The sequence below is a fragment of the Hipposideros armiger genome, unplaced genomic scaffold (genome assembly GCF_001890085.2).
Source record: "Hipposideros armiger isolate ML-2016 unplaced genomic scaffold, ASM189008v1 scaffold_404, whole genome shotgun sequence".
NCBI classification, from domain to species: domain Eukaryota; kingdom Metazoa; phylum Chordata; class Mammalia; order Chiroptera; family Hipposideridae; genus Hipposideros; species Hipposideros armiger.
In genome coordinates, this window is record NW_017731754.1 from 659,108 (window position 1) to 670,195 (window position 11,088).

Sequence of the window (11,088 nt, forward strand, 5' to 3'; positions counted from 1 at the left end):
ATGAGGGCCAGTGACACTGCCCTCCACAGCTAAGATGCTGAACAACAGCTCAACCTGGAGCTGGGCTGCTGGAGTTGCTGGCCACGGCATAGGCTGCAGCCCCTGCTGCAGTGGGTTGCCATGGGCTACCATGAGTGGCTGGGAGCCAGTATGAGCAGCTAGCAGCTGGTGTGAGCTGCCAAGAGCCACCGTGAGTGGCCGTCCAGTGGCCGGTGACCGATCTGCCTTGGCGGGGAAGAGCGCGGTGATGGTGCCAACATGGGCCAGTGAGGCGATGTCTTCCACAACTAGACTGAAGAACAAAAGGACAGAAACTTGTCTGTTCCCCTTCCCCAATTCCCCAATAAAAAAAATCTTTAAAAAAGAACAGTAATCGGTAAGTAACTTTCATCATACTTAGATATCTCATTTGAAATTGTAGCTTGAGCTGGCATGGATATTGGTACCGAGGACTGTGCTAGGCCTAACTCAGGTGCTCAATAAATATTTATTGTTGAAAGTTTCATAAAGTTTTGGGGGGAGAATAATTTTGCTAGTTTTGTTAAATATGCACCACTACTCTTTCTCCTATATTTTCTGTAAATTGGAAGGTTTCCCACTATTTCAGATTCTAAATTTGATTATTTGTTCAGGAGGTGACCACCAGATGGCTCCACTATACAAGTGTGTTCTTCACAATTAGTAGATAAATAACCTGTGACGTGACATTTTGGTGCCACATGAATACTCCCGTTTCCAGCAATCTGACATCTAAAGGTTTTTAAGTCCATTCATAATCCTTGCCTGAATCAACTATGTCCTTAGAATTTGCATAATAGTCATTTTCTAATTAAACCATTTATTCTACATTTATTTGCCAGCACCCTATTGTAAAGAATTTTTCCTCATCAACCAGGAGTGAACAATTCTTTTTTTTTTTTAATTTTATTGGAGAACAATGTGTTTTTCCAGGACCCATCAGCTCCAAGTCAAGTAGTTGTTTCAATCTAGTTGTGGAGGGCGCAACTCAGTGGCCCATGTGGGGATTGAACCGGGAACCTTGGTGCTATGAGCACTGTGTTCTAGCCAACTGAGCTAATCAGTCATTCCACAATTCTCCTTTTTTAAAAAAGGCAGGGCAAAGAAAAGTGATGAGTTGCCTTTTGTAGTCAGCCAGGAACGAGTATGAGGCCACCTTCCCACCTGGCCGGCCATCATGACTCGTCCTCAGAAATGTCAGCTGCTGGTGTCCGGGCCTGAGGGGCGCCCTACCACTAGGTCCTCAATAAAGTGGAGCTCATGCTGCCTGAGAAACTGAGGCCGTTATACAACCATCTGGCAGGTCCCCAAACAGTTTTTTTCTGGGCTCCAACTATGAAATGAGGGTTGGTGTGTGCTAGATTGGCTGACACGGCCAGACCTGCGGAAAAACTCAGTACAGCTCAATCTGCTGGTTTGATGGCTACAGGGTTTATTTGGTCAAAATAGTCACTTGTCATTATCCCAAAACACTGGAGTCTGTTGTTAATTTCTTCGCTGGGGCAGCAGGAGCCTCTCAGTTCTTCCGTATTTGGAGATACAACCAAGATATAACCAAGAACTACAAGCTAAAGCAAACAAGTAAGAGCTCTGGATCATTCAAACAACCTAGATATGAATATAACCACTGGGACTCAGTTTGATTAATTATTTGGTTATTGGTAAGGTGATGCTAACTGCTCATGACTAGAAGGCATAAAAAAAAAAATCTAAGGGCCGGCCGAGTAGCATGTTGGTTAGGAGTTGGCTTGGGACACCAGCTCTGAGCAGCAGGGCCCTGGTTTGGATCCCACATGAGGGCCAGTGACGCTGTGCCCTCTACAGCTAAGATGGTGAACAACAGCTCGACCTGGAGCTACATTGCCATGAGACGCCGCGGATGGCATACATAGGCTGCAGTGAGGCTGCAGTGGGCTGCCATAAGCTACCATGAGTGGCTGGCAGCCAGTGTGAGCCGCCGTCCAATGGCTGGCGACCAACTGCCTCACCCGGGAAGAGCGCAATGATCACAATACCAACATGGGCCAGTGAAGCGACGTCCTCCACAACTAGGCTGAAGAACAAAAGGACAGCAACTTGTCTGTTCCCCCTCCCCGATTCTTCAGCACTGTTCCCCTCCCCCAATTCCCCAATAAAATATTTTAAAAAAAATCTAAGTTAACAAGGAGCTAGTACTTAATTCATCAGAAAAATTAGGCAAATTTTTAATAAGTGTCTCTTTACACATGTCTCAAGGAACTTATCTATGGCTATTAGTAACATTTTTTCCTACTATTTGCCCATAATAAGTCATACTTGCCATACCTGCCCCCCCCCAAAAAAAAGGCAGGGCAAATACTATTTTTCCCTTTAACAACTAATTTTCAGAGTTAGAAGTTGGTGTAATAGTCATTTCCAATGATGGAAAAATAGCCTGCTGCCCCTTTCTTCCACATCAAGTATAACTGTACAGTCATAGATTTTTATCTATTCAGTATTTACAATCAATTTTAGTCATTTTCTTTTCAATGCTAAAATTGCCCTAAACTTGGCCTATGGTAGACCCTTCAGGCTGGCTTGTCTTCTTAAAATTTACTTTTGCAGACTGAATATACAAATGACATGAGACAACCATGTATAAAGATAAAAGTCTGATCTACCACCTGCAGCAAAGTGCCCAGGAAACCAACCCCTCCCCTCCCCCCACACCCCCAATCTGGAGTAACCAGCCCAGGAAGCCACCCTCCTGTAAATCAGATTTGGAGGAAGTCAGGCTGTTATCTCTAGTAATCCAGGTAGTTAAAAAAATCTTCTATAAAAATTAGCTCAAAATGGCCAGGAGTTGATTAATAACTGACAGCATCCCTAGTTTTTGTCCCTGCTTCCAACTCAGGACCAATCAGGGACAGTGACACATGCACCCCTAACCAATCCCATGATGCCCGACCTCTAGTCAGCTACCTCCAGCTTCCCGGAGCCAACGACCTCCATCAGGTCACACCTGGAGCCGCCCCTTTCACTGAGCTCTCCCCTCCTCTGCCAGCCTTTGAGACAGCCAAACGCAAGTGATTGAGGCTTTCCACCTTGCTACAGCAAACTCTGAATACATAGCCTTTGCTTTTCTCATTTTGTTGGTCTTCATTTATTTCCACCATTTATTGAGGTATAATTTACATACATATAAGGGTATAATTTTTATGAAGTATAATTTACACGAAGTGTACCCATTTTAGTGGTACCATTTAACGAATTTTGACAAACATATATATACCTGACCAACCACCACCCTAATCATGATGTAGAACATTTTCATCACCCCAAAGTTTCCTCATGTTCCTTTCCAGTCAATTCCTGCTCCTTTCCCCTCCTAGCCAAGCACGGATTTGACTTCTATCACTATAGATCAGTTTTGCCTATTCTCCTCAAGTCCTGTTGACATATTCCCATTAGCCTAAACACTTCCTTTGCATTCAAGAACAAATTGTCTGACTTATCTTGTACTTTCCCGGCCCCAGGGAAAGAATCAGCCTTCTCCAAGGTGCTCTGGGTCCATTTAGTGGGAAATGGAATTTAGGAACCCGATCTAGTTGGCAAGTGTGCTCATTGCTACTGTAAGGTGACCAGCCATCCTGGTTTGCCAGGGGCGGCTCCAGTTTTAACACTGAACGTCCAGCATCCCAGGAAATCCCTTCAGTCCCTGGCAAACTGGGACAATTGGTCAACCTAGTGCTTTTAGACCCTTTCAGTGCTTAGAACTAGGAAATTTATTTTTTAAGTCATGTGCTCCAATTCATATTTCCGATTTAAACCTAGGGTTTTTTCTGAACTTCCTTAATCTTTTATTTGTATCTCATTTTCTCTTACACTGAAAGTCTTGTACATTATAACATTAAAAAATTTATATTATCCTACAATATACAGAGGTTCAAAACCGCAGCAACGATATTACCATTAATTATAAACCACCGAGTGAAACTGAACATTCCTCTGCAGTTCTTTTTCATCTTTAGTATATATCCCACCACAGATATTCTCTGAGTACTATGTTCAGAAGATTTGGGGAACAAGTATTTTCTCTGTTTAACAACATAGTTATTTTACCAATTTCACCTAATTCAATTCGCCTTAAACTTTGGGTTTACTTTGTTTCCTTCTTTATTTACTTTTTGGCTATGTAAAACTTTAAAAGTTCGAAGTCAAGAGAAGCCTTCCTTCTATTTCTTTCTGCTCCACCCTTCCCCACCACCCTCTATAGATAACCGTTTTTATTGTTCCTAGGATATCCTTCCAATTTTCCATATAACCTGGGACTTATTGCAAAGCAACACAAAAACATTATCCTCACTCTCTTTATGGCTGCATTGTATTCCACTATATGGATGTATCACGTCTAACCAGTTTCCTATTAACGGACATTGAGTTATTTCCAAACTTTTGTTATGACGAATAACACTGCAATAAATACCTTGCCTACATTTTGTTTCTATTGTGTTTGTGGAGGTGAAGATTAGGGTTAGAGGTGGAATTTCAAGACATATGAATAAACGCATATAGAATTATAGTGCTCTGTATAGGGCTCCATTTTTCCATTCCCACCAGGAAAGCTGAGGACGGTTTCTCCAAAGTCTTGTTTCAATGTGCACTCCATTATAAGTAAAGACGAACAGCCTTTTAAGGATCACTGCTATCCTTTTCTGTTAATTGTCTTGTTCATACCTTTGCCCATTTTTCTCTTTGGATTTTGGCCTTTTTCTTTTCAGTTTTGCAGAGTTCCTCTGCTGTAAGTTGCGAATGTTTTCTCCACACTGATTTGATGTACTGGGAATACACCACGATCCCTTTGACCACCTGGAGTATACTTTAACCTTATCCTCATAAGCCACCTCATTCCAGGACACCTCCTTTGGGGATAAACATTTTTGGTAAAGCCGGATAAGGGCAGACCAATCAAAATTATGACCTAACCCTTGTAGTTAAGTGTAAGGCTGTTTCACGCTTGCCAGGTAACACCATCATTCTTATGCAATGGTCTGCACGACACAGAGTTCTGCGTAAAGCAGTGTATTCGAATTACAAAACTTATTTTATCGGGTTCATTTAAACCACACCGGGGTCGCCTTCCCCTCCTTTCTGAGTTGGCAAGGTGCCCCTGGAGCGGCTGACAAAGGCACAACCTCCATCTGCCAGACAATAGCTCCCCCGTTTCTCGCCGAAATGTCAAGGCAGGGACGAACCATGTGGCCGGGGTCCGCACTTCAAGACGGAAGACACAGCGTCGGCTTCAGCCCCCAAAACCCGTTAACTGTGAGGCTGAGGGGCGCCTACTCCTCGCCCACGGCCTCGCCCCGGAGCCTGCACCTGGGTCAGCCAGCGTGCGGAAGCATCAGAGAGGTGGTTTACGTAGACGGCCAATCACGCGCCGCCTTTGCTCAGATTCCTCCGCCAGAAGCTGCGCCGCAGCCGCAGGTGGCCGGCGAGCGCGTCCGGCCGTAGCCACCAATCGCGACCCCCGCCGCCCTTCCCGTGATGCCTCGCGACTGACCTCCGACCTCGCGGCCCACCCCCTCCCGGCGTTCTGAATTTCTCCCTCCCCCGCCGAGCCTGCTGCGCGCCGGGGGGGCCGCGGGGCGTGCCCCCGAGGCGCAGCCCCCGTCTCAGCGCGTCGAGGAGTCCGATCCGGCGCTGTCCTTTCGCCCTTCCTCCCCGCGGCGGGGTCCGGTTGCGGCCCGGTGATTGCATCCCCGTCGGGAGGCCGCCGGTCGGTGAGTCGGCCGGACGCGAAACGGACGGGGCTGGAGTGGGCGGACGGTGGCGCTCTCGGGCGGGGTGCAGGACGGCGGGCGCGTAGGGGCGGGAGGAGCGGAAAGGGGGTGGGGCGGCGGAGCCTCGCTTCCTTCCTCAGCGCCATTTTGTGGCAGCGAGACCCGCAAATAAAGGGGTGCGTCGGGGCTGCGGCGGGAGGAGGAGCGCGGGGCCCGGCGGCAGCGCGGTCGGGCGGCCTGGGCGGCGAGCGGGCGGCGCGGCCTCGGCCTATGTGACTGGGCGGCGCCGGCGCGGCCTCTCGAGAGGTAGGTGCGGGCCGCCGGCGGAAGCGGCCGCGAGGACCTCTGGGTCCAGAGGGCTGAGGCGCTATAGCCCTGACCCGGGAAGGGGTGGGCAGAGGCACGGAAGGGGCTCCTCGGGGTGCCCGGGCCCGCCGGCCTCCCGTTAGCCGTGCCACCTTCTAGCCTGTGGGGACACTTCCGCCGCTCCGAGGCCATTTTACCTCCATCCTCTGGGCCCGGGGTGTGGTGGGCGCTCCCACGGGCCGGCGAAACCGGGAGTCCGCCCCCTCGGTGCGCGTCCTGTCCGCGCCTCCATGTCGCCCCCTCCCACCCCCCTCGGCCGGATCCCGAGGACTAGCGGTGCTAACGAGTTCAGCAAAGGAAGGAAAGCAGTGTTCGTTGACCAAATTCCACATCGCGCAGTAGGTTATTGCTGCAGCTGCGTTCTCCTGGAGACTTCCATTTTTGAGTGATTGATGCGTTCTGAGTAAAAAGAAAAAATAATTCTTTATTGAATTCCAGATTTTTGTGAAATTTTAAAGTCTCACCTTGGATCCCTGTAAGGGTGTTAGTTGAATTTTTTTTTAAATTATGCCTCATTAATCAGAGTAGGGAACACAAGTCCAAATTCTTGTCTTGATTAAATCAGTTGGATGTTTGATTCCAAAGGACTGTTAAAATCTTAAATAACCGTGTTTATGTGGTAAAGAACGATTCTTTTGCTCGAGGTAGAATAGTATTTCCATGAGCATGTTGCAGTCGTGAGTTGTCGAATTTCCCATCTCTTAGAATTTAGTCAATTCCGTTGCTGAGAAAGATAAGTGGAAATCAGGTCTATCCCCACAGATTCACCCGTTTTTTTTGAGGTTTAAGAATTCTATATTTTGACCATTAAGTTTTCTGTAATAGATATATATATATATATTGTAGACATTTAAAACCTCATTTAAAAATAGTACGAAAATCTTTTCAAGATAGCTGTATTTTATTTATTTACTCATGTCAATTCGGTAGCATCTGATTAGGCAAATTGAGGGAAGAAAGGATGAGGTTAAATTTTAAGTGTTTGGGTGGATGTATTTCTAGAGTCTTTTTAGATTTTACATTATCCTAAGTAGATACATATAGCTAAGTGGTCAGTATTTTCATTTACTTCTCAGTGGTGGAACTAAATTTCTGCATCCCAAAGGATGAAAGTAATAATAAAAGTGTGTCCCAGGCATTATTGATGTTTTACTTGGTTCATCAAATTTACAGAACTTTATGATATCGAGCTTTCCTGATTCAATTTTGAGTCATGCTTGCTCAAAATATTTTTGTGCATTTGTAAGAAATGAGTTGAAATATAGAAAGTTGATAGCAGCCCTATGATGTGAAGATGAGAGTTGTAATGATTATATTTGTGCAATACATTACAGCTTTCAAAGTCCCTTACATTCTTGCTTGTATGTGGTACATGAGTGTAGAATCCCCTTGAAAGTATTCTTTACTTAGTAACCTTGATCATCATAATTTTATATTGTGTTACTCTTAAGTCTTTTTTTCTTGATCTTAAAAATTTTATGTTAGTGGATCCTTTAGCAAAACAAGACCTAGATAGTAGTTAGTGTTATTGTTATTTTTAAAATTATCTCCCACTTTTCTGCATCTAGATAATTTTGTTATTAAACTTATGAGAGAAAAACTTACCAATAGTCCCATAACAATATACTGGATATTAAGGTTGTGCATCAGACTAGAGACTGGTCTTTAAATAAATGTTCTCCATTCTTGAAAATGTAGTTGGTGGAATTTAATTTTTTCTGAATGCACATTAAAATTAACTTTTAAGTTAATGTTAGTATTTCATTTTTAAAAATCCTTTCTTTTTATAGCACTTTTATGGCACTTAAAGAGATTTGCACTTTGTGAGGTAGCCAAAATTGATACCCTGTTTTTGTTGATTTGAAGACTGTAGCCCAGAGTTAAGTGACTTGCTCAGGATCACATGACTGGTTAAGAGTCAGGAAAAGGTGGTCTTCCGGCTCCTAACTATTGGATTGTCGGAAAAGTCATGATGCATTTTTGCAACAAAAAGCATAGAAAAAATAGTCATGACTTTTCCGATATCCCAATAAATTAGTATCCTTTCTACCAGGCCAAGGTTAGTACAGTGTTAGATTATTAGTTTCCTGTGTTTAGCTATGATGAGTTTCAACAAGGTACATGTTTTCTAACTGAAGTTGTGTTGGCTGGTGCTAGCCTCTGTTCAGAGAGAACTGAGTTGCATAATTCAGGATCATAATGATAAGAGCCAGGGAAGCACTGGGATCTGGGATGCTAGGTACCCAGCCAACCAAAACTGAGCTCTCCATCATAAGCTATTTCTCAATGTTAAGGCATCAAGAGTAGATAGTGGTTCTGGCATTCTAAACTTGAGTTATATTGTTTTTTAGTTATCTACATGAATAACTGAAACCGTTACATAATTTTTAAATCATGTTTAACCAGTTTTTTTAAACCTGATCAAAAGTAACCAAATTGGCCAAATTTGAATTTTTATCTATTTTGCTTTTCTGCATTCTCTACTTTAGCTATTTATAAGCTGCTTGATTATTATTGAGGATTGGGAGAGTAGGAGAATTATCCATCTTCATCAGTTACCAACTTCTGTCATTTCATCATCTGAAAAATGAGGACCAACTTTAACTTTGAAAAGTTGTGATTATTAAATAAGTGACTCACGGCACTGAACGTATATTCACTTTTCCATCAAAGTTCAGGGTTCAACTCCAAATGATATTTCAGTCATTCTGTTTTTCTGGTACGAGAATAGGTTGAGCTAAGGACCTGGAATATCCATGAGTCTAGAATTTTCCTTATGAATCTAGAATTGACTTTAGGTGATTATTGTGCTGTCAGTTGTGCTAAAAAGGAAATTATCTTGGGAAATATAAATTGCTTAGGACATTTATGTCAATGTGAAAGTCAAAATCAAGAACCAAGATATATTTTGACTAAATAAGTTGAATGTTGATGCTTTTTAAACTTTAAACCTATTCTAATTTGTCTTTTGCTAGACAGTCCATTTAACTCTTGGACTCTTGAGGAAAGATTGACTTTTCATCAGCGAAAGATAAGGAATTTCTTTCTAGAAGCTTAAGCTTTCAATTCCCATGTTACATATCCCATAACATGTGGGATACCCAGTGACTGAGAACTGACATATGAAACATAGAAAATCTGTATTTATCCCTGACTTACGTTACAAATTTAGAAATTTATTTTTATAAAGAAAATATATTCTCTAAGCAGCATGTTATTAAAATCTACCCAGCATCAAACTTTTTAAAAGGAAAGAAAACATAAGCCAATGTTAGAAATTCAAATAACTTGCTGTTTAGAATTCTGAAAATTGGAGATCACCAAGAATTCTGCAGTGGAGCTTAGAAATAAAGATTGTTATACGCAACCTGTCAATTCTCCCTTCAGATTTTTCAAGAAGTAGTGATTGAGAGTCTTTGTGGTTTGTTTTTTTCCTTTGTGTTGTTTTTTTTATTGGGAGAAGGAAACTAATAATTATTTATTTTGTGCCAGTCACCATGCTAAAGACTAATGTTTATCTTTAAAAATAGCACAATAAAAATAAAATCCAATTTTATTGTTAAAAAAATAATAGCACAATAATTTTGAGAATGGATGATGTAATACATTTTGAGATTGGAAAACTGAGGGTCATAGGTTATGCTGCCTTTTTTATTTTCAAAGTTTGTCACCCTGTTCTAGAAAAGCCAGGGTTATTGGAATGTCTTCATTTCTCAGTCCTTTAAAAAGTTTGGTGTATTTCTTGCTAATTAAATTAAGGTTGCAATTTTATTGTAATGGAATAAGAATAGAAATAGCTGTGTGTTAAGAAAAGAACAAACAAATGGGAAAGTGTCAGGTTGTAGAAGTATATACTAGTTTATAAACTGGAGTTTAATCTATATTAAATAGTATAGATAATACTTAAAAGTTTTGTTACTAAAATTTTGAGTAACTGTGGTGGTACCCATTAACTAGATAACGGGTAGACTACCTATCTGCAGTGGTAAATTTGGCTGTTTTCAAACTGTCACTTGTAGAACCGTATCACAATACCTGTTAATAATAAGTTCCACGTGTAGTCTCAGAATTTTACAGTATGGTCATCTTGGTCAGTTTGGGGGGGGGGAACTAGATTGGCTTATTTAGCTCACTTTTATGACTTAATAGTAACAAACAAATTCATTTGTTCATACTGTTCATTTAGCATATGTTTGAGTGCCTACTGTGTACTGAGGCATCAGCAGTAAATGAAACAGTTTTCTCATGGAGCTTATTTCATAGCTTGGAGAAACGTAAATATGGTCGTGATAAGAGCTTTGAAGAAAAATAAAGCCTGCTGCAAGGGAATAACAAGGAATTTGTGTGTGCTACTTAGAGTGAGATGGGAAGCCTTTAGAAAGATTTAACCAGAATAGTGATATATATATATATATGTGTGTGTGTGTGTGTATGTACATATTTACATATTAAATATGGCTAAAACCTCAAATGGCTAAAATTGTCAGGTTTTCTTATTAAATAGATTTTTTTTTTTAAGATTTTATTGGGGAAGGGGAACAGCCAAGTTGTTGTCCTTAAATCTTAGTTGTGGAGAGCGCAGCTATCTCAGCTCCAAGTCCAGTCGCCATCCTGCCGCCCATCAGCTGCTGGTGGCCGCTCAGCTCAAGGTGCCTTGTTCAATCTTAGTTGCGGGTGGGCATAGCCCACCATCCCATGTGGGAGTGGAACCGGCAACCTTGTTGTTAGGAGCACATGCTCTCACCCGCTGAGCCATCCACTGTTGGCAGCTCAGCTCAGCCACAGCTCACTGACCCATGTGGGAATCAAACTGGCGAACCTGTTGCTCAGAGCTTGTGCTCTTAACCAACTGAGCCCACTCGGCAGGCCCTAAATAGATTTTTTTTTTTTTTAAGATTTTTATTGGGGAATTGGGGGAGGGGAACAGCGCTGGGGGAAGGGGAACAGACAAGTTGCTGTCGTT

At 42.5% G+C, this 11,088-nt stretch overlaps 2 protein-coding genes across 5 annotated transcripts in view; both read left to right on the forward strand.

The window, feature by feature from the left end:
- Positions 1 to 1,046: 1,046 nt before the first annotated feature.
- Positions 1,047 to 1,744, forward strand: MPC2 (mitochondrial pyruvate carrier 2). The gene is given in 2 exon segments (XM_019663764.1): positions 1,047 to 1,498; positions 1,501 to 1,744. Coding segments are annotated over 2 exon segments (495 nt in total). The 5' UTR covers positions 1,047 to 1,164; the 3' UTR covers positions 1,662 to 1,744.
- A 3,802-nt stretch (positions 1,745 to 5,546) lies between these two features.
- The window catches only part of WTAP (WT1 associated protein), a 25,310-nt gene continuing 19,768 nt past the window's right edge, over positions 5,547 to 11,088 (forward strand). Inside the window, exon 1 of one of the 4 annotated variants that reach the window (XM_019663781.1) lies at positions 5,547 to 5,759. The gene's annotated coding sequence lies outside the window, so the exon portion shown is untranslated. Of the gene's footprint in view, positions 5,760 to 5,898; positions 5,936 to 5,994; positions 6,066 to 6,171; positions 6,464 to 11,088 lie in introns of those variants that run through there. The other 3 variants (XM_019663780.1, XM_019663782.1, XM_019663778.1) reach the window with 3 other exon arrangements.